Source organism: Conger conger, chromosome 1, assembly GCF_963514075.1.
Source record: "Conger conger chromosome 1, fConCon1.1, whole genome shotgun sequence".
Taxonomy (NCBI): Eukaryota; Metazoa; Chordata; class Actinopteri; order Anguilliformes; family Congridae; genus Conger; species Conger conger.
Genome location: NC_083760.1, coordinates 82,525,839 through 82,549,791, shown reverse-complemented (window position 1 = coordinate 82,549,791; position 23,953 = coordinate 82,525,839). Strand labels below are relative to the sequence as shown.

At 49.2% G+C, this 23,953-nt stretch overlaps 2 protein-coding genes across 2 annotated transcripts; both read right to left on the bottom strand.

Moving 5' to 3' along the window:
• Positions 1–1,005: 1,005 nt before the first annotated feature.
• Positions 1,006–16,572, bottom strand: LOC133136396 (IgGFc-binding protein-like). Its single transcript, XM_061253896.1, has 13 exons — positions 16,375–16,572; positions 15,950–16,091; positions 14,401–14,732; positions 12,480–13,056; positions 10,929–11,530; positions 9,555–10,125; positions 8,500–8,909; positions 7,615–7,797; positions 5,312–5,879; positions 3,755–3,954; positions 2,908–3,288; positions 1,982–2,268; positions 1,006–1,359 (listed from the first exon to the last, which is right to left on the bottom strand). The coding sequence occupies exons 1-13, from the start codon at positions 16,570–16,572 to the stop codon at positions 1,350–1,352; spliced, it is 4,461 nt and encodes a 1,486-aa protein (XP_061109880.1). The 3' UTR covers positions 1,006–1,349.
• Positions 16,573–17,743: 1,171 nt separating this feature from the next.
• On the bottom strand, positions 17,744–23,953 carry LOC133136329 (IgGFc-binding protein-like). The gene is made up of 8 exons (XM_061253773.1): positions 23,652–23,953; positions 23,220–23,489; positions 22,597–22,906; positions 21,730–22,328; positions 20,928–21,495; positions 20,023–20,288; positions 18,805–19,143; positions 17,744–18,337 (listed from the first exon to the last, which is right to left on the bottom strand). Exons 1-8 carry the CDS (start codon positions 23,880–23,882, stop codon positions 17,744–17,746), a joined length of 3,177 nt encoding a protein of 1,058 aa, XP_061109757.1. The 5' UTR covers positions 23,883–23,953.

The window sequence follows — 23,953 nt, the reverse complement described above, 5'->3', positions numbered from 1 at the left end:
GCAAGGCAAGTGATGATGTCACAACTTTATAGAACTTCAAGAACTTCCCAATAAATTGTTACTGATGAAATAGGTGCATGGACACTCTGTTCACAGATTAAATATGACTACCCTTGAATAGACTGCAATTCATCACAGATGCTTTGCCTAGGCCTGGGATCTCAAACCCACTTCCTGGAGCCTCACTTCCTGTGTGTACTGTTTTTCTTTTTCATCCGTTCCTGCGCTGAAAGTGCTAAAGTTTGATTCACTAAAGAGCCTACATACCTTGTTTCCGAGGTCTAAACCGGCTGCAAATTGGAAGGAATAACAAAACCAGCACACTGCAGGCCTCTTGGACTGGGAACCCAACTGCCTGAGTCAGATTTTCTTTGTGTCCTGCCTGGGATAACGTCAGAGGCAGTTTATAGACATTTTATAAATAACGACTCAAATCTATAACCGAATGACCGATACGACTTGTGAAGTGTCCATACTTACGAACTTAACAGCAAAAACGCTGGACTGATTTGTCTGGAAGTAGTCTTGTGTACAGAACCTATGCACTTGTAAGTCGCTTTGGATTAAAGGCGTCTGCCAAATGACTAAAATGTAAATGTAATGTAAATGTACACTGCTATAAAATGTCCACTAGGTGGAGGTATCATTCACATTTCAATTCATGTTCAGTTTGTGGCGACCAAACTTTGAATCGGATTAAATAGATTTATAGGCATCCACAATAAAGTGAAAATCTATGGCTCTATTACCAAAGATCATGGTCTAAGCCACATATACGGTTAATAAGAAGGTCAGTCTCCATTTTGTAATAAGCGCGTGTACAAGACATCATCATTAACATTATACTTGTTTCCGATTCCAGATCATTTCTTCGATGTTAAATTCCGAAAAAATATAAAAATTCAAATGTACGGCTTGTGTCTGGATAGTGACCATGCTGATATTTAAACCTACAGGTTCAGATTTTCGGTGATTTACAAAGAAAAAAATCTAATAAAAAAGGAGCTGGTTCAATGGCTTCTTTATTTGTTACTTTCAGTAAACATCCAAGAAATTATTACCTCTATAAATTCCAGGCAGAAAATGAAAGATTCATGTCCCCCCACCCAAATACAATTAAAAAACCTAGTTAAAAAAAATGTACAACACAACTCCATCCACTCCGTACATAGTGATGGATGAGAAGAGTTGAGAAACAAGGCCCTCAGGTAGGGAAACGAAATTGGAGGGAACAAGCGACAGGTTTACACTTTTACAGGAAGCCAGTTCTGATGAAAGCGACATTATGATGAGGAGGCTTCGTCTGTGATGTCAAATGTGGGAGGTTCCAGTTCAGGTGCATGCTGGTCTTACAGGCCGCTGGAGGAAAGGGGAACAGGAATAAAGACCGTGATGAAGAGCTCTGAACGGACCTTTGACACGGCCTTTATTTGTGCAGTACTGTAAGCACGCACAGCACACACACACACACACACACAAGCATGCACACACAAGCACACACAAGCACACACATGCACACACACAAAACACACACACACACAAGCGCACACACACACACAAGCATGCACACACAAGCACACACGAGCACACAATCACCCACAAACTTGCGCACATTCTCTCACACTCTCCAGTGACGGCTGGGTTCTTTGACCCAAACAAGAACAGATCACAGCAGTGCAGAAGCTTGACTTAAATGGCACTCCAGGCAGGGTCACAGACAGGAAAGGGCCACAGTGTGACAGATGCATGTGCTGTCTCTCAAACACAAAGGCAGTAACAGTGTACAAACAGCACAGCAATGTATTATAGCACTTTGCAGTGAAAGAATCGCTGAGCAGAGATGAGAAGTTATGACTCTGATTCTTCACCACAGCAATAACAATAGTGTGGAGATAACCAGGCCCTGCAGCAGGAGTGGCCTGCCCCTTAGCCCCCCGGGGAAGATTTTTGGGAACCCCCCCGGCCCCTGCGGAGCACTCACCAGCGGGAGAAATCGCCGGCGTGCCAGGACCCGATCACCTCGGACACGCTGACGCTGGAGGTGCCAGCGGCGGAGGTCAGGTCGTCCTTGGCGTTGCCGTTGAAGTTGCCGCAGGCACCACACACCTTCCCGGCCAGGTGGACGGCCACGGTGACCCGCACCTCCTGGGTGAAGTAATACGTCACGCGCAGCGAAGACCACCTCTCCACCAGAACCGCGCTGTCGGTCACGCGCACGGACAGGTCCTTCGCCGGGGAGCCGGGCAGAGACAGCTTCCTGCCGTTAGCCTGCGCGGGGAGAGACCATGCGTGAGGTTCTGCTCAGGGCGGTCACGTAACTGCAGACATCAGAGCTCCGGCATTCAATACCCCAGGCTTAATTCAGCCTTGCCCCTTTAAGGTGTGAGATCACAAATATGAGTGTTCCAAACGTAAAATTCTAACGCTGATGTAACAATCAGTGCTGGTCACTGAAAGCGCGGAGTTCTAGAACACTCCAGCGTTCACAGAGATAATATACAGCACACTGTCTTCTGGGCTGTATATTAGTATTCTAGCTGCCAACCATGGTATGCTAGTTTGTAAGTTGATGTATTCTTCAAGGGTTCCGATTGTATCTGTATGGTCACACTAGGACTCAGAACCGTACTGTCCTCTCGGGTCCTCTTCACACTTGTTCCTGTGTTTGATCTGCACTTCATTGTACGTCGCTCTGGATAAGAGTGTCTGCTAAATGCCTTGTAAAAAATGAAAGGGGGGGTTCACAGGTAATTCACCACTGCTGGTTTTGCACCTGCTTGTTGATTTCTTTAAAAGGTCTAAGCAAAAATAAAAAAAAACAAAAAGGGCCATCACCCTCCCCCTGCTCCACATATGACCTAAAGCTGCAGTTCCCCTCTCCACCCCCATGCCCCCACACCCACTCACCCAGGCCTCCCGCCGGTTGTTGACAGAGACGACCGTGTCCTTGAAGAAGACGTAGACGGCAGCCGCGGTGGCCCGCCCCCCCTTCTCACACAGCCGTACGTCCACCACCACGCGGAACCACTGCTCTGACTGCAGGGCGCAGAGCGAGGCCATCTCGAAGGCCCCGTGCCAGTCTGTGCCCCCCGCCAGGCCGTCGAAGGAGCCAAAATGGCCGCCGGGCTTGATGGAGCAGTCGCCCTCTTTGGGGTGGCAGCCCCGGACCCCGTCCCGCACGCGGCACGTCTCCCCGATGCCACACTGCTGCTTCTTACAGAGCACTGCCCCCGTGGGGTAACACGTGCACACCGACTCACAGCCCTTACTCACGACCGACTGGCCAGACTGACAGACAAAACAAAAACATATTAGTACATTTTCATTCATAATATAAATAACCATTATATTTAAAACCTTTTGAGGTTAAGTTGCATTCTACAGCTCTACAACTTATTAGAATGTTCTGATCTGAACATTCTAATGATGATGTAACAATTACAACTGGCAATTGAAAGCAATTGAGTTCTAGAACACTGATTTAGAATTCTGGAAAAAACATTCCAAAAAACTATTAAAAGGGTTAAAATACAACATCAAATGGCCAGGCTAACAGGATTAAATCTGGCTGTCTGAACAGCTACTAAGTAATCTGTCTTTAGCTCAGCACAGAATAGTGTTGTCTATCTTCTATAACTTGAGTAAAATGTGTTACTTTGTGGAGTGATGGACCACAAAAGCGATGAGTGAAGCAATCAATAAAAGTTGGTGGGAACAGAAGAGGCGAGGGAGGGATAGAGAGAGAGAGATCTACCTTCATATATCTGCCCTCGTGGATGCACCCGCAGCTATCCATGGACACACACTTGTCGCCGTCGGAGACGAAGCCCGGGTCACACTGGCAGCCCTCAAAGCAGGTGCTGGAGCAGGAGCCAGGGCCAGCCAGGCTGGCACAGGTAGTGCCACACGTGTCCGCACACACCTCATAGTGACTGTGCGCCGGGCACGGGGCAGCTAGAGAGAGGGAGGGAGGGAGAGACAGGGGGAGAGAGAGGGAGGGGGAGAGAGGATGGAGAGGGTGGGAGGGGAGATGGAGGGGATGAGAAAGGGAGAGCGGGAGGAAGGGAGAGGGAGGGAGAGTGGGGAGAGAAGGGCAGAGGAGGGAGGGAGAGGGGGGAAAGAGGGAAGAGATTGTTCAGAAAGTGAGACAGACAAGAGGCCAAGAGAAAGGAGAAAGCATGAGAGAAAGACATAGCGAGAGTGTAAGAGACAGTCAGAGAGGGTGAGAGAGAGAAAGAGTGAGAGTCAGTGGCACTGGACAAAACAATAAGACCAAGTCACACATTACAGTTTTCAGACAGAAGGCCATGGGTAATTAGGCCTACTGAAGTGTTCTTCATCCACACTAATCTGTCCATATTACAGCCACACAGACACATTATCCTCAGTGCCTGTGCAGGGAGGAGAGAGGGATTTCTGGGGAATGTACCACGCCCCTAGCACAGCTCCTCAGGACTTTGAGTCAGACTGAAAGGGCTGTCCGATCCCCTTCTGCCCACAGGACAGGGGCGAGCCACAGGGCCGCATCACGTTTGGGGTTTCATGAGCCCTTGGGCTCCTAATTATTTAATCGGGAGGAAAAACTGATTCAGTTCTGTTCCTGTGATTCATAGCCCTGATTCAACAGGGATTAAAGATCACAGGATTTCTGTTTCAGAACTCACTGACGCCGATTATGTGCTCAAAAAACCTAAATCCCATTCACTTGACTGACCAAATCGTATTATTTAACCATTACTCTGCATGTGTGGATTGTGAAATCCTTTAGACAGAATGACCCCGCACCCCCCAAAAAAAGGAAATGAGCAAAAACTACACAATGGACCAGCATGGCCAGCTCTGACACACAGAAATATAGGTCACCCTTTACAACAAGGATGCATAAATTGGCAATTGGTAATATAGTTGTTTACATGAATGAATTGTTGTACAAATACATAAATTATTCATGAAATTAACCTTACTAAATGTATTTGTTTACTACTAACTCATGAACTTACTTGCATGAATACTTGTATATTAGCAAACCATAGGACAAACTCATGATTGGTTAACCATCAACAAATAGATGTAATGATTTTTTTTCATTCCAATATGAATGTTGTTGACCAATGTTGTTGTTAACATGAATGATGTACAAATGCATATACAATGCTGTACAGATGATTTTCTCAGTAGATAGTCTGTTAATTTGTTAGTTCATGCCGATTCATGTAACCGCATTGTGAAGTGTTAGTGAACCCTGCAGAGCCCCCTGGTCAGCGGCTCAGAGCACGCGCGGGTTCGGGGGATGGGACCCCGGGAGACTCACGGCAGAAGGAGGTGGTCCTCCAGGCATGGATCTCTGCCCCGGCGTGCTGGCAGGCGATGGCGTAGGCCTGGACGCTCTTGCACAGGGTCCCTCGGTCACCGTCCAGGGCGCAGACGTCGAACACACAGTGCTGCAGGTAGGGCTTGGGGTCCACCTTGGTGTGGCAGGCCCGGAAGGGCCCGGTTCTGGAGCTGATGATGCCACAGGAGTCGGGCTTGCTGTGCTTGGCCGCCTCGGCCTGCTTGCAGACGGGACACTGCCCCCCGCAGCCCGCGCACTCCAGCCCCGGCAGGTCTGCGGTCCAGGCCTTGCCGAAAGCGTCCACGCTGGCCACCTGGCGGCCGTCCGGCAGACGGAAGTCGTCCCTGCTGTTGCCGTTGTAGTTGCCGCACAGGCCGCACATCCTGCCCTTGTAGGTGGAGGGCACCACCACCTCCACGTAGTACACGGTGTCGTACAGAACCCGCAGTCCGAAGTCTGTGCGCACCAGGATGTTCCGGCCCTCTTGGGTCACCGTGATCCGGCCCTCGTCCAGATACAGAGGCAGGTTTGTCTCCTCGTCGTCCACCTGGACCGACACAGAACCAGAAACGTGTGCGCACTCACGGAGGAACCTGACCAAGGCCACCGCCATCATGTCAACAAGGCTCTTCACTCTACAATAGACTCTCCAGTCTCACTTTTATAGAGAGAACAACCTGAGCTGTTCAGGCCTGAATCCAAAGAAGCCATGGCAGACATTTTCCTGGTCACTATATTTTGTCAGTGGCTCAAAAACTCGGTGCACTTCAGCTGTGCTCATCCTCTGCATTTATTTTTCATCTTTTTGCACTCAGATCTACGGGAGTGGCCATTTCCTCTACTTGCTCTCCCAAGCATGTGTCAAGTTATTTAATGCTGTTTTAGTGAAGAACTATAGGTCAGACAGCACCTGTTGTTCCAATGTTGGGGTAAATTTACATATTGCTTACATCGTAAGCCAATGTTGGGTCAAATTCACATATAATATATAATGGTTGGCATTTATATTGCGCCTTTATCCAAAGCGCTGCACAATTGATACTTCACATTCACCCATTCATACACACACTCACAATCACACACCAACGGCGATTGGCTGGCTTGCAAGGCCCCAACCAGCTTGTCAGGAGCATTTGGGGGTTAGGTGTCTTGCTCAGGGACACTTCCACATGCCCAGGGTAGGAATCGTACCAATGTCGCCCCATAAGGCATGTTAGGCTAAATTCACATATCACCTAAAAGCCAAAGTTGGGCTGAATGCACACATCACTTATATCATTAGCCATTGTTAGGCTCCATTCACGCATAGTATCACTCACTCGGCCAATTAGGTGGAAACCATGGGAACTATAAAATCGCAGTAGTTATTATTCTAGTCTCTGGTCTGGTGTCTGCACCCTGTATCAGGCGCACTGCAGACAAGAGTGTGAATGTGATTAAAGGGTTTCAGAAATGATTCCAGCTTTATTTGAAAATAAAACGCATTACGGCCCTCTTAAAAGCCTGTCCTGAGGGCTCGTGTTTTCGGCAATTTGGATTTTACTTTAATCACGTTTTCTTCTGAAAATAGGCTTGTACCACTCTCACATTTAAAAATGAACAGCACTTCCTGAAATAAGAAGTGAATATGTTAATATATTATCTATTATTTTTCAGTATATGGCTAAAGGGGAACTTCAGTTATTCCTGATGTTGCTCCTCACTTTAAAACGATTTCTCTCACTTCTACTGTGTGTCACATGTAAAACTTTACCCCACAAGAACATACACGTTCTTCAACTGAAGGGAATAGTGGAGATTTAGTGCAGTCTTGAATTATGTCAATTTGTATTGTATGCACATATTATTTGGCCTGGAGCTGACAAGACTAAATACTAGTTATGTCTTAGCTATTGTGATTGTGACAATCAAACCAGAGCAATATTGGAGAAGAACTGATTAGTCACCATTACAGTATTCTCCAATTCATAAGACAACTTGTACAATAAGAGAAGAGGATAGTCGATATAGATGCATAGATGTTAACATCTATTCAAAACAGTCTGACAGGTCTATATCATTGTACATCAACTGACATCATCTGTTATGCCACCTCGTGACAGCCGCTATGTCACGTGTATGACAGTGTTACGTCAGCCTTTTGCCGAGGGGTTGGAGTAAAGTGTTACCGATTTTTCTGAGGGGTTTATTTTGACAGGTCATGTCAGCTATTTTACAGGTAGGACAGAACACACGGTTTTGAGTGGGGTTGTCGATCCCCTTTCAAGACACGAGTAACTCACGATGACTCTCCAGCTCATGCCCTGCTTGATGGTGATGACGTAGCTGTAGACCACCACCGACACCTCCTTGGTGACGGCCACCCTGCCGTTGCCGTACTTCTCGTTGCTCTCCTGCACCACGAAGGGGACCAGCCTTCTCCCGTCTGTGTCACACACCTCGGCCAGGGTGTAGACGCAGGTGCCCTGGGAGCGGGGGAAGGCCAACGACCGGGTTAAAATAACAGCCTGCGTCCCGTAGCAACGTCCTGAAATATTTCAGCTGCCCTCAATTCAGTGACACACCCCAAGAAACAAAGCAGGTGACCCGATCACGATTTGGTTTCTGCACTACTGTGCATCGCAAAAGCAGTCAATAATCAATAATCCTGTCGTCAATAATGTAATCTGCAGCATGCATTTAAGAAAGACTGAAAGCAGATGTATATGCAGCTCTGATGTGTCCAGGCAGTTCCACCTCTCCGGGCCTGCAGAGATGAGGCTTAGTTATCTTTCTCTTTTCAACGGCTCGTTAGACCAGTACAGAACTGAGGACCTGCATAAGAGGCCTGAGATTCTGGTGCAGGAGCCTACGATTCCTGCTGAAAACTCCACTTTAAACTAGCTGGCTAAAACTAGCTGGTCAACCTAGTTTAAGTGGAGTTCGCTCAATAACTGCAACTGTAACACCTGTGTTTACTTTAGTCCCTGCTCTGGGTTTTACTCAGCACAGTTATCCAGCCTCAGTAGTCCTGCTTTGTGAAACAGAGCCGGCTATGACCAAGACCAGCTCAGAATCCCAGATGGAGTTACCAGCAGCCACACGGTGCTTTCGGACTCTAATGAAGTCTATTCCAGCAATGACTGGCCAAGGCTGGAGCATAGCAAACCCGACCCCAACTCTCGTACCTGGAAGTCGAAGCGGCGCCCGTCGAAGGAGATGTAGTGGGGGTCTCCAGAGGCCACGCACTTCCCCTCCCCCTCGGGGTGGCACCCGCCCACCCCGCCCACAACCTTGCAGGCCTCGCCCGCGGCACACTTGAACTTGTCGCACTGGATGGCGCCGTTCTCGCCGCACTTGCACCGCTCCTGGCACTGGCCGCGAGGGTAGAAGACCTCGCACTTCTTGTAGTAGCGCCCCCCATAGGTGCAGCCGCACTCTGCCAGTGGCACGCAGGCGTCCCCGCTCAGGATATGGCCCTCGTCGCAGCGGCAGCCCTCCCGGCAGGGCAGGGAGCAGCGCGTGGGTGTGCCGGCGCAGGTGGTGGCGCAGCCCGGGGAGCAGAGGTGGTAATGGCTGTTCTTGGGGCAGGAGGCCGCTGCATGAGGTCAAAGGTCACAGGTCATTCTTCTGCGTACAACACTGCCCCAGATGTTAAAACTTTCACATTAATGTGTGTTGTTTTTAACCCTTAAAAAAAGCTAATTGGTTTCAGCAGGGGGACACAAAGGTTAAAGGTCATTCAGCAGAGAATAAGTGCAAATATCTCTGAACTTACATGGCTTAAAATCAGGAGAGCAACGAAAATTCTCAAAGATTCTCAAAACGAGAATGCTAAATATATTATCGGAAAATGAATATCCATGAATATTATATCTACTGATTATTACTTGAATATAAGAGGTCAGGATTTATTCAGAACACTTTCATAACTCTCAGTCTCAAGAGCACCATATGGCATTCAAGCATAACCACTGTAAAATGCAAATGGCACACTCGACCTTGTACCTTTCCATCCAATCAAACTGACTGCTACAATATTGCTTTGAGCCCTATTAAAACCCTCCTAAATGTTACTTAACTTTCTACATTTTCGCAACCAAAGCCAAAACCCCTTAGGATCTGGTCGGCACATATTGTGCTACGGCACATACTTGATATTGGACTGAAAGGCTTAAAGAAAGCGCCTCAGTGCAGTGTGGGAGCCCACTGCTGGCCAGACGGGGTACGGCAGCAGACTCACGGCAGAAGGAGTCGCTCCTCCAGGAGCGCACGGCCACGCCCATGCTCTGACACCGCTCCACGTACGCGGCGATCGCCTGGCAGACGGCGCTATGGCGGCCCTTGAAGTGGCAGGCATCGTAGGCGCAGTCCTCCAGGAACGGGGCGGGGTCCAGGCGGGCGTGACAGTCACGGAAGGGCCCGGCCTTGTCGGCGATGATGCCGCAGTAGCGCTGGGCACGGTAGGGCTGGAGCTGGGAGCCGGAGCAGGCCTGGCAGAGGGGCCCCGTGCAGCCGGAGACACAGCCAGGGACCGTGCCCACCCTCCAGCTCTCCCCCAGCTGGGCCTCGCTCCCCGCCGCCTTCCCATCGCGCAGTGTGCCGTCGTCGCCGGGATTACGGTTGTAGTTGCCGCACAGGCCACAGACGGCGCCCTGGTAGGTGTTGGGGAGGGTGACCGTCACCACGCTGTTCCAGTCGAAAGTGACACGCATGCCGAACGCGGTCTCCAGCACGGCGGTCCAGCCGCTGCGGAACACCTGGAGCCTCTCGCCGTCAAACTGGAAGGGCATGGAGGTGAACTGCCCATCCACCTGGTCACAGAGAGAGAGAGAGAGAAAGAGGGAGACAATCTGTCCTCACTACACTACATTACATTACATTTAGCAGATGGTTTTATCCAAAGAGATGTTCAACAAAGCGCATACCAAGGTCAAAGAACAAACTACGACTGTAAATCAGGAAAAAATTAATCTGACTATTACTATTAATCTGACGACAGTTGAAAAAAAAAGATTTTCACAAACATTAAAAACAAAATTCTTCTTTCAAGCAAGGCGTGTTTTGGTTAATGGCACGGTTAGAAATGATCAGGGGTCTGCAGGGGTGCTCTGCAGGAAGCTGGAGAGATGAAGTGTTGCAATGTGCAGCTGACCCAGGCCTGGTTACATTAGTCACTACACGCTTCACTAGTCACTCTGCCTCTCACCTCCCGCCGTAACAAAACCACAGAACGGCTGGAGTTTGTGTGGTAAGAGACCATCGCAGATTAAAAAGGACCACCAAAGAGCCGAAAACGTTTAAATGTTTCAACACTCCCTTTTTAACAGTCTGCACAGAGCACAGAGCAGATGAAGCTGTTCGGCCCTTAAAAAAAGGTGCAAATTAATCATTTTAATATTTCAGCAGCTGCTTCCATTTGGCCAGACCCCTGGAGATTCCATTTAAATAATTATCAGCCAAAGCAACCCCCCTGAGGTGCCTCTTAACAGACCATTCAAATGAGTCTCGCAAAACAAGTGTAGCCTCAGCGATTTTGTAATTAGGAGAAAATGGCGGAACCTGTGATCGATTAGAGGAGGTTAAGTAGGTAGCAGACACAGAAAGGCTCTCTCACCAGGATCTTGAAGCGGTAGTCCTTGCTGATGGTGACGGTGACGCCGTACACCTTCACCGTCACCACCTTGGTGTAGGACACGGCCTTGCTCCCGCGGTGGTCGTTCTGCACCGTCACCTCGAACGCGGCCAGGCTGGGGTCCTTGGAGCACAGCGCCGCCAGCTGGTACACGCAGGTGCCCTGGAAGTTGAAGCGGCGCCCGTCGAAGGTGAGGTAGTGGGGGTCCCCGGCGGCCGAGCAGGTGGAGTAGCTGAGGGGGCGGCAGGCCCGCACCCCGCCCTCCAGCGCGCAGCGCTCCGTGGCCTTGCAGCCCTCGGGGCGACACACCACCATGCGCAGGGCGGCGTCGCACACGCACAGCTGGTGGCAGCCCCCATCGGCCCAGAAGCTCTGCCCCGGCTCGTAGTAGCGGCCCTGGTAGGAGCAGCCGCACGCCTTCTCGGGCACGCACTTCCCCGCGCTCAGGGCGTAGCCCTTGTCGCACGCGCAGCCCTCCGAGCACAGCGCCTTGCAGGCCGGGCGGTCGCCGTCCGTGAACGGGCAGGTCAGCGGGCAGGGGCTGGCGCACTCCTCGTAGTGACTGTGGGGCTGGCAGCTCATGGCTGCGGGAACAAGGAGCACACACTTCAGCGGATGGGATTTACACCCGCCGTTTTGATTGTGGCTGGGATGATTTCCTACTCTAGCAGCCATTTTGGCAGGTAACCGGCCAGGTTGCGTTACTTTGTCAAAGGTGGCGTGGCTGTTAATTGTTGAAAATGGATGACATTTTAGAATCGACTCTAGACAGTGGGTGAAAAAGCTTCATTTCATGCCCTGCTGGGATTAGGACACCAGGTGGGGTAAATCCCACATTAACTCAGTCCAGTAAAAAATACAACCAATAAATTCAATTAAAAATCTTCAGAGAGCAGATATTTGAGATGACAGAAGGTCAACATGCCAGCTATCAGAGATAAATGTGGATATTACTGCCAACATTTCTGAATATATCACTTTCTTCCAAAAGGCATTCTGCTCCAAATAAGTAGTAACTAAAACCTTCTGTGTACCATTTCAAGGACTGACATTAAAAAGGAAAACAACCATCCTACATTTCACTTCTCCGTTGAATGGAGCAATGAAAGAAAAACTGGCTCTCATTCCAATCCAAAAGCTTTTAGTTGAGTTTGTGCTACAAATACTCAAACTGAATGTGGACAGTCTTCCTGTATTACCCCCCATATGAATAATTGACGACACTGCACTTGAACCCCTCGCCACAAGGCTGACATAACACTGTTATACACATGACACAACAGCTGTCACAAGAAAGCATTACAGCTGATGTCAGTTGATGTCAAATGACATAAAACTTATACTTTTATCGGTAAATGTTAAGAAGGATGTTGATTAACGTTGTTGATGTTGAAATTTACAGATAAAATTATGACGGATTTATAACATTACACATAACCTGACATCAGCTGTTATGCCATTTGTATGAGAGTGTTATGTCAGCCTTATGGCGAGACGTTCAAATAAAGTGTCCCCAGACGCCCCAGCACTCACGGCAGCCGAACTTGGTCCTCCAGCCCTTGATGACGACCCCCTCCTGCAGACACATCTCGCTGTAGGACTCCAGCGCTTGGCACAGCATCTTCTTATCGCCCTTGTGCAGGCACATGTCGTAGACGCAGTTCTCCATGAAGGCCCGCGGGTCCAGCTTGTCGTGGCAGCTCTTGAACGCGCCATCCACCTTGTTGGTGAGCGCGCCGCAGAGCGCCTCCGTCTCGTAGAGCTTGCGCTGGTTCTGGTTGCAGGTGGGGCAGCCCGCCTGGCACTGGTCCCAGCAGTTGGGGTCCTGGGGGTCGGGCACCCTCCAGCTCTTGCCCCAGTCGATGACGGAGGCCACGGGCTTGCCGGCGGGGTTGCGCAGCTCGTCCTTGCGGTCGCCGTTGAAGTTCCCGCACAGGCCGCACACGCTGTCGTAGTAGCTGCTGGGGAGCTCGATGACCAGCTTCCAGTTCCAGTCGTAGGTGACGCGCAGCCCGAAGTTGGTCTGCAGAACCGCCGTGCGCCCGCGCTGGGTCACCGTCACCAGGTCCCGGTCCATTTGGAGGGGCAGGTTCTGCACCTCGTTATCCAGCTGGGAGACACACAGGGTTGCCACGTTCCTTCAAACTCAACTCATATTTCTTTATGATTCTTTATTATTCCTTTATTTAAATGAATGGTCTCATTGAGATCAAGACCTCTTTTACAAGAGAGAGCTGTTCCACAAACACAGAAATCAACAGACAAAGATTTATCTCAGACTACACATTACCCATTACGTCAAGCACAGACAGAAAAAGTCAGTTTAGTTGTGTTGTATTAACAGAAAAGAAAACTGTCAGTTACCTCACAAGGCTTAAAAATATATGGCATTTTATAAATATTAGAAATTAAACTCTTACTGTTAGTATTGGAAAGAAGACATTATGACCTTATGTTATAAACAAGGGGAATGTGCTATAGATTAATAAGCAAAGTTGAGAAAACCTTATGTTATAAACGAGGGAAATGTCTTATAAATTAATAACGAAAGCTGAGAATATTGAAGCCACTCGTCTCCTCTAGTAGTCAGACATATTCTGTCTGAATAAATTATATCTCTAAAAAATGTGAATTACTTTAGACCCTGAATGAAAGGAATACAAGTGCTCAAGTGTTCAGAGATATCCCAAAGAAAACTGCCTTCTAAAACATTAAAACCAGTTGAAAGGGATTTTTGGATTTGTTCCAGTCAAACATTTATGTTCATGCATATTTGGACAGGATGTTCATTTTCCAAAACAAACTGCACAACTAAAATATAAATAAAATCAAGCCTATGCATTTCTAAAAACAAGTGCATTAAATGAACATGCATTCTTGACTGGATTCATTCACCTGTGACCTGTACATAACTACTAGAAGTAGTAAAAACCTGCTATGGCAGGCCTGTAGCGTAATGCTTTAACATTGCCATTTATCCCATTTCCAGGTGCTGATTGATCAAAGGTATGAACAATCAATAGACATTCTCAATAATAATGAACTTTTCATTAATTCATTGTCTGAATTATTATTATTATTGTCATTTTTTATATTGATCTACACTTTTTTCTTGATTAGAGCAAAATACACCTTAATTTTCAGATGCTACGTGTGTGAACCAAACACAGAAGACTTCCATACATCATGAACATACCTATCAAAGAGTTGAAATGGCTGAAACCAGGAGAAAACGTTCAGCAATAAATCCAAATCCCAGCAGGCCTTCTCGACACATTCATAGGGTGGGAAGACTTGCGTGTTCAAAACCGCATACTAACACACTACTCATACTGAATCTCAGGCTGATTTACATTGCAATACAGTACGAGTAGTATTCCAGGTATGTGGTTTTGAAGGCAGCCATTATTCCCGGAATAATCACGTCAGAGGGCGTCGTGTCTCTCGCCCTTACCATGACTCGGCCGTACTGGTGCTTGACCAGGGTGAAGGTGTAGCCGTAGACGGTGACGTCCACCTCCCTGACGAAGGAGACGGCGGTGCTGCCGCGGTTGTCGTTGCGCTCCTGGATGGAGAAGGGCACCAGGCCGGCCGCGTTGGCCCCGCAGGTCTGCGAGACGGTGTACTTGCAGGTGCCCTGGAAGTCAAAGTTGAGCCCGTCGAAGGTGTGGTAGTGGGGGTCGCCCCAGGCCCAGCACGTCCCGTGGTACTGGGGCACGCACACGGCCTCGCCCTTCTCCACCCGGCACGTCTCCTTCACCCGGCACTTGGCGTCCTTGCAGGGATCTGAGAGAGAGATTACCACCTTTACGCCAGATCGCGCGTTTTCAGCCTTCGGCCATTTGTTAGGAATGAATACAGTGAAACATTCGGAAGCTGGCGCCACATACATTGAGAGAAAAAAGCGAGTCTCTTCTCGTTCTGCTCGTTAAATATTTAATACACAGATCAGGTCTCGGGGAGCTGCAGCTTTTCTGACACATTTTTAATCATTTCATTATCTTTTTAAATCATTTGATGATTTATTTTGCACACAACTGTACAGTCTACTGAGCACTGAACCAGTCCTCTTGACAATAGCAGGGGTAATCGGTGTCTGACAACACTTTCGTACTAATTTCGAAACGCTGACACATTATCACGACATAATCAAGACAAGTGTCAAATCTCAGATAGCACACAAAGACAAGGCTACTAAAATGAAAAAAATGAAAGATTAAAATGAACTATTAAAATAATGGATGTTTACACGATTTATATCACATGTGCAGGGCTTTGCTTATGCTGTGCTTCAGTCAAGATGTCTGATACAATCGCCAAAGGGCTCTTTACAAGATGTTTAAAAGTCAAGCAGAGAATCCCATCACTAAGTACCTTAATGCTCAATGTTAGTCTTACTCAAACAAAACACAAAAACAAATAAAAATGCATGATAGGGTAAATAATATAGGTGAAGCTCACTACAGCAGTAATACAGGAAAACCCTCTCTAAATTTGTGAGTATTTCAGAATGCATATAATTGTGATTAATTTTGTAAAGAGCCTTTTAAAATTCACCCTTATGTATGAGTGCATTCAACAGGGCCAAATAAATCCTACGATCTTGAGCCATTTAAAAAAAAAAAAACTTCATTAAAATAGCTCATGCACATGCCTAGACAGGTTTTCCCTCCACTAGAAACACAGCACTTCAGTTTCAAAACTTTCATTTGCATTGAAGTTGCGGTTAGACCTCAATAGAACATTCTACATTTGTGTATCTAATGTCCTTAAACTGATTGAATTTTGTAGAAATATTTCATTCATACAGGTAAATATTGACAGACACTATTCAGGTTATGCTCCTCGCTGAAGAGTGCCACAGCAGTACGACCACATAGGACTTGCACCTGCAACCTCCAATGCACGCCCATGACTATGAGTGCTGAACTGTTAATATGATGCAGGGTCAGGACGTATGGACGTATGGATGTATGACGGAGTGTACGAGCGGGGGATCTTGCCTGTATTGAAGCATGCCTTCACCCCCTTCCTGACCAGACACTTGGTTCCGCTGGGGCAGGTGTGAGCCTGGCAGGTCAGACCTTTAAGGGCGTCGCACGTGCACTTCTGCTTGCAGTCGTCATCGTACACCACCTCCCCTGCCTGAGGCAACCCGCACAAGAACAACAGTGATCACATGACTCACACACCCTGGATCCACATTGCAGTGGTCCTCAGTGCTGAGAAAGAACAAAAGCCAGCACACCCTGCAGCTCTCCAGAACCAGGAGTGATGACCACTGCTCTATAGACAGTCACGGTGTCCCTGGTGGTCTAATGAGGCTCCCTAGCAAAAACCCAGCCAGACACAGGCTTAACCCTTTAAGACCTGAGATCACAAATGAAAAGAAGATTCTGAACGCTGATGTATCAGGACTGATACCCACCTTGTAGCTGCGTCCGTTGTCATAGCAGCCGCACTGGTCCTCCTGGATACAGCTCTCGCCGTTGAACAGGTAGCCAGCGTCACACTCACAGCCTTCGGTGCAGGTGCTGGGGCACTGCGCGACCTCCGCCAGGCCGGGGCAGGCGTTGGCACAGGTGTCCGCACATACCTCATAGTGGCTGTGGGGTGGGCAGGACATCGCTGCAAGGGGAGAACGTGGAGACACTAGGCTGAATGTGAGTCCACAGGCTGAACGTGAATCACGCTTTCTAGGGTTACAGGGAAATCCTTCTCCAGAAAGAACGAATCAACCTAAAATCCATCCATCCATTCATCATCATCATCTTGAACAGGGTTGCAGGGGGGCAGGAGCCTATCCCAGCATATATTTGGCGAAAGGCAGGGATACACCCTGGAAAGGTCGCCAGTCCATCGCAGGGCACACACACCATTAGATGCATGTCCTTTGACTGTGGGAGGAAACTGGAGTACCTGGAGGAAATCCACGCAAACACGGGGAGAACATGCAAACTCCACACAGACAGGTCCCGGCCAACCGGGATTCAAACCCAGGACCTCCTTGCTGTGAGGAGGCAGTGCTACTCACTGCAGCATCCGTGCTGCCCAACTTCATTCATTGTTTATTGAATTTCTTTGCTTGAGCTTACATTCTAGGTTTCAGCTACGAGACTACATTAATGCACATGATGCACCATTAAAACCATTTCCTCCAGATTCCAAAAACAGCCAACAGCCCTTCAAGAGCTGAGACTTGGGCCATCGAGCCAGCAGTGTGCAGTGCAGTGCTGGAATGTGGTTGCCAACAAACCCCTCTTTTAAAAAAAATTGTGATTACCAGAAGAGCAATTTTGAAAACTGAGGTCTCTTACTTTTATTTAATTAAGTTTGTCATGGAAGAACAGTGCACAGAGCTGGGGGAAAGCATAAGAAAATAGACCTGCTACCTTCTGACTAACCTGTCACAGCCTGCACTAATCATTCCAGCTTGGCGTGGGCCTTTCTTTAAAGCAGAGAGTTCAAAACTCAGTCAAAGGGACCAATGTAAAAGCTAGCCTTTGCTTCAGCCACCCTGATTGTATTTTGTGAAGTAATGAGGCTTAAGAGCAGCACTCAGGAAAATGTATTTCGTCAACAGAAAAATAATAACATTTTTTACCCTCAATGAATTTTCCTGAAAGCAGCGCCTTATCTTGGTTATACATTGTGATTGATTAGCTAAGAATGGCCCTGCGATGGGGGTATTCCTGCCTCCTGCTCAATGCACACTGGGATAGGCTCCAGCCCACCTGACCCTGAGCAGGAATACGCAGGTGAGACAGCATTCAGACAGACAGCTCAGAATGCTGGGCTCAGGCGCGGTCACGCTTACGGCAGAAGGAGGGGCTCCTCCAGCTCTTGACGTCGACGCCGGCGATGTGGCAGTTGAGCGCGTAGGACGCGGCACTGTCGCACAGCACCTTGCGGTCGCCGTTGGACGTGCAGATGTCGAAGATGCAGTCAGCGTAGTAGGGTTCAGGGTCCAGCTTGGCGTGGCAGGCGGCGAAGGGCCCCTTGGGATCGCTGAGGATGCCGCAGTAGCTGGGCTTCTGGAAGATGGCCTTCTGCTTGGGGTCGCACTTGGGGCACTTGTTGCCAGAGCAGCCGTCGTCGCAGACCACCCCTGGGATGGCCACCTTCCACGCAGCCCCGAAGGCGTTGACGTCCTTGCTGAGCCTTCCATTGGGTAGGCGGTACTCGTCATTCTTGTTTCCATTGAAGTTGCCGCACAGGCCACAGGTCTTCCCGCGGTAGTTGCCCGGGACGGTGACAGTGACATGGTACACAAGGTCGTAGGTCACGATGAGGCCAAATTTGGTCTTCAGGGTGTAGTGTTTGCCCTCCTGGTAGACCACCACCTCCCCGTCATTCAGATTCAGTGGTAGATTGTTCAACACACCATTGACCTGGTTTGGGTGGGAGGGGATTGTAACTGTTAAGTATAGTACAATTTGATTTCTCCTGAATTAATTCACAGCTGTCGGGTCTGCATTATCAAATGTCACTACAGCTGAGCTGGTCAATTTTTCTACCTGGATTCTTGTTTCTGACAGGGGCAGCTGCTAAATTGCACTTGGAACTTAAGACTTAATGAATTATAAAGAAATACAGCACAAGTCCAATCCAAAAAACAATATCAAGCAAATTGGGTGTTTTGGGAGATGGGCTTTCAAATTCATCCAAGGCATGTAAAATAACCTAAAACTAGAGTATGTAATGACAACAAGAGGCTCTTCAGCCCATCAAAATGTAATCTAGTCACACAATTAGATCACCTTAAATACATTTATTTAAAAATAATATGATAACATGGACATAACCCTGAAGCCAAAACCCTGCACAAGGCAGTCGCAAGGGCCGCTCTCTCCCTCACCAGAACGCCCGGAGTGTTCTCCCGCATGATCAGCGTGTAGCCGTAGACCTCAACGGCCACCAGCTCAGTGACGGACACCCTCTTCCACCAGGCCGGTGTCCACCTCTCGTTCTGCACCTGCACGGAGAAGGCCACCAGGTGTGTTCCCTCCAGGCCGCAGCCCTTGGCCAGCGTGTAGGTGCAGGTTCCCTGGAAGTCGAAGTGACGCCCGTCGAAGGAGGTGTAGTGGGGGTCGCCGGATGCCACGCAAACTCCTGAGCCCACGGGCTGGCACTTCCGTACCCCTTCCGCCACCTCACACTTCTCGTTGGGCCCGCAGGAGAACTCCTTGCACACCACCTGCCAGCGTTTACATGAAGGCATTATCGTCCAGCGCACTCAAAAACATTTACGGGTAGAGACGGCACAAGGCTGCTGATAGTAGCAGCCATAGCATCACCTGGCGACATAAGGCTAAGTGCTATAGCAGGTGCACAATTGAGGCTGACAAGATGGTGTTTTACGTAGCAGTTAAATGGCTAGTCAAAAGGAATTTTATGATTCCGAAGTAGGGTTACTTTCCCAATTATCTCTCAACTTTCTCGATCTTATTTAATTTTGTACATAATTTACTCATTCTATATTCTGTATTAGTTTCTGAAGCATTTTGAGTTGCCGGTAATGAAAACTGCTGAATTATCAAAGTAAATTTCATCAGGAATCAACAGTGTTTTGAATGCAAAAGTCCAAGGACTTTCCAAAAACCTCAGTGAAGCCACATACACTTTCTTTCAAGGACCTTCCTTCTGAGGACTTATTCTCACGAGGGAGTATGTTTTTTTTGTTGAATGTCCCATACTCTAACGCAGGGCTGCACAACCCTGTTTCTGGAGATCTACTGTTCTAAAGGCTTTCACTCCAACCCTAACAAACACACCTTATTCAATAGCTAGAGAACTCATTGAGTAGCACTCAGGGTTGAAATGAAAACCAACAGGACAACAGATCTCCAGGAACAGGGCTGGGCAGCCTTTAAAATCTTATTTATTTTATCTTTTTGCTAAACAAGACTAACATTTTGAGGTATTTTGGAATAATGTTTGCCTGACATTCCCATTGTCTTCTATATCTTCTTTATTGGACAGCGCTAAAGCCGTTGGCTTCTTCAGCAGGCAGCGCTAATGCCAATAGCTTCTTTAGCGGACAGTGCACACACCCCCATCCCCCTCTGAGTCCTACCTCTCCGTCCTTCGTACAGGTGCACTCCTCGTTGCACTTCCCGTTGGGGTAGAAGACATCGCCGATGCGGTAGTAGCGGTCGCTGTAGGCACAGCCGCACTGGGAGAAGGGCACGCAGCGGTCTCCGCTCAGGATGAAGCCCTCATTACAGGTACAGCCCTCCTGGCACAGCGAATCGCAGCCCAGGGGTGGGGATAGGCTCTGACAGGTGGTTGGGCAGCCAGTGCTGCACACCTCATAGTGGCTGTTCGATTGGCATTTGGTAGCTGAGGGATGGGAGGAATAGAATTTTCAAAATGAAAAATGACATTTTATATGAAACGGAGAGTCCATTTTCACCAGGGCCACCAAGGTTTGATTTGTCTAATCTGGCTAACAAGCAAGTGTTAGTCATTATTGGATCACTCATTATTAAAGGCCAGATGTGTGGTACAGTCAATAGGGCAGCAAAACCTCAGGCTACAGTCCACACACTAATGAGGGTTCATCCCCTGCCATAGCACCTGCTGAGCTGTGATCCCTTCTCTAGCCATTACTCTCTCTGCTTTCTGTCTGAATAAGACAAACCTAAAACAAAAGAGGGCAGCTGTGTACTCCTTTTGAAAATAAATTTCTAAAACTGAAATAAGAGACAAATAGGTGACATTGGCTAAGGCGGTAAGAGCAGTCATCTGGCAGTCGTAGGGTTGCCAGTTTGAAGTGTCCCTGAGCAAGAGACCTGACCCCCGAATGCTCCTGATGAGCTGGTTGGTGCTTTGCATGGCAGCCGTTAGCTGTTGGTGTGTGAGCATGTGTAGGAATGGATGAATGAGAAGCATCAATTGTACGGCGCTTTGGATAAAGGTGCTGTATAATGGCAACCATTGACAATAAAGGGGATGCGCCCCTATGGCCAGAACACTCACGGCAGAACTTTTCAGAGCGCCAGGGGTAGACCTTGGCCCCACTCTCCTGGCAGGCTGTGGTGTAGTCGGTGATGGCCTTGCACAGCACATCCTTCCGGCCCTTGTAGAGGCAGACGTCGTAGACACAGTCCTCAAAAGCCCCGGCGGGGTCCACCTTGGTGTGGCAGTCGCGGAAGGGCCCCTTGGGGTCACGCAGGAGGCCGCAGAAAGCGTTGGTTTCGTACTGCCGCTTCTGTGTGATGTCGCAGTCGGGGCAGGCACCCTTGCAGCCGTGGATGCAGCCTGGGATCTCCGCCAAGCGCCAGCTCTTGCCAAAATCGATGGCGCTGGCCGTGACCTTGCCGCCTTTCTCCGTCAGGTCATCCTGTTTTTTGCCGTTGTAGTTGCCGCACAGGCCGCACACGGCATCCCTGTAGGTGCTGGGGAGGGTGACGTGGACGGCGCTGTTCCAGTCAAACGACACCTTCAGCCCAAAGTTGGTCTTGACCACTGCGTACCAGCCGCTCTTGTAGATGTACACCTTGCCATCTTCCAGGTACACTGGCAAGTGGGTGAGCTCTCCATTTACCTGCAAGGGGGGGAAAAATGATCAGAAAAATTCCACACATCATTAGCCCATGGACAGTTAGCCTATGAATGAACACCAACTGAAGTTGAACAAGTCATTGTAACTGGATAATTATATTCTAAGTCAGTCGACCTGCCAAATGAAGGTTAATGTTAGCCGCATGATGAGATGCACTATTTTTGTATGATGTGAAACCATTTTCATGCTCCCAAACCCAAAAGAAAAAGGACTCACCAGGACTTTCCCTCTGTTCCCCCTGCTGATGTCGATGCTCAGGCCGTACACTTTGACCTCCACCAGCTTGGTGTATGATACCACCCTGCTGCCCCGGAAGTCGTTCTGCACCAGCACCTCGAAGGGCACAAGGTCAGGGTCTTTGGAGCAGACGCCCACCAGCTGGTACACGCAGGTGCCCTGGAAGTTGTAGCGACGCCCGTCAAAGGTGAGGTAGTGGGGGTCTCCTGTAGCGGAACAGGTGCTGTGGGAGACGGGGTGGCAGTCCCTAATGCCCTTCACCACCTGGCACAGCTGCCCAGCCTTGCAGCTGGTGTCCTTGCAGTGCACCTGGTTGTTGACGGGGTTGCAGTAGCACCGTTTGTGGCAGGCTTTGTCGCCCCAGAAGGACTCTCCGGGCGGGACATGCCGGCCCTCGTAAGGGCAGCCGCAGCTCCGCGAGGGTATGCATTTGCCCCCGCTCAGAACGTAGCCAGCATCACAGGTGCAGCTCTCCACACAGCGGGCCCGGCATTTGGAGGGGGCAGTGGGGTCCGCACAGGTGGCTGGGCAGGCGGGCCCACACAGCTCGTAGTGGCTGTGTGCCGGACACTTGGCAGCTGGGAGGGGGGGGTTAACCGACAGGAATCAATCAAAACCAAATTTTTTGAACCTCTGTTGTCGCATAGGAATTTATTGCGGCATGTTACTTATTCATTCTACTTTCGTGGGAAGCCATCGACAAAGCAATTATGGCAATCAACAGCAAGCATAAATAGGCACTATAAGCACCGTAACAGAGTGTACCGCAACAGGAAAGACTAAGCTACAACACAGAAGAATGATATAGAGGGCCCACAAATAAACATTTCTCACGGCATTACTCACGGCAATGGGCAAGCTTCCTCCAGTCGAACACTTTGATTCCGGCCGCCTGGCAGGCACTGGTGTAGCCCTCCAGAGCCTGGCACAGGAAGTGCTTCAGCCCGTCGCCCATGCACACGTCGTACACGCAGTTGTCAAAGTAGATGTGCGGGTCGATGGAGGCGTGGCACAAATGGAAGGGCCCGTCCACAAGGAGCGTGATGAGGCCACAGAAGGCCTTGCCCTCCCAGCGCTTCAGCAGGCTGTGTTCGCACTTCTCGCACTGTCCCGAGCATTCGTCTCGGCAGAGCGCGTCACTGTCGAGGCCTGGAACCTGTAATGTTCAGGTCACGGGTTATCAACGCTGTATGTTTCAGGTCACGGGTTATCAGCACTGGATGTTTCAGGTCATGGGTTATCAGCGCTGGATGTTTCTCAACGCTCCACTCCACCATGAACTACAGAATACTACACAAGGCTACCGATGAGCTGGAGAAAAGCTGTGGCCACAGATGGGAAACTAATGCCAACAGGGCGACTCTAACGGCATCAACTTTGTAACTGTCCAACTGGTTAGCAAATAGCATGACAAACACATAGGCTAAGGAGTTTGTATGCACCAATTAGGTACACATAAAGGTACAAACCTTCCAGCTGCGGCCAAAGTCGACCGCATTGGGCGCCTGGGAGCCGCCGGGCGTGGCAAAGTCATCTTTGGAGTTGCCATTGAAGTTGCCACACAGGCCACACACCTTGCCAGCAAAGGTACCAGAAAGGGTGACCACCACATAAGACTCCCAGTCATACTGCACCGTCAAGCCAAAATCTGTTTCGATCACCACAGTCCGGCCCCTCTGGAACAGCTTCAACTTATCGTGCTCCAGGACCACCGGGAGTCTGTAGAGGCTGTAGTCAACCTGGAGGACATTAGAAACCAGAGTAACCATTATGATCATATAGAAACTGAATATGTAAAACCAGCATCTTAAACAGGTGGGAAGTGAGAGAAACAGTGATAGTCCTTCATGCCCCCCAGCCTCTTGAATGAACGGGTCATTGCTGCAATGAGAAATATTTACCCTAACAAGTCCATTCTCGGAGCGGGCCACCGTGATGGTGATTCCGTAGACCTTAACTGTGACCAGGCCCACGTATGAGACCCGGATGTTTCCACGGTTCTCGTTCTTGGTCTCAACCTGGAAAGGGGGCAGGCCATCATTGGCCTGACAGTTCTTGGCAATGATGTAGGTGCAGGTGCCCATGAAGTTGAATTTACGGCCGTCGAACGTGCGGTAGTGGGGGTCGCCCATCGCCCAGCAGATGCCCGATGGTTTTTTGTCAACACAGGTTGGGAATCCGTCTTTCATCTGACATTCCTGGT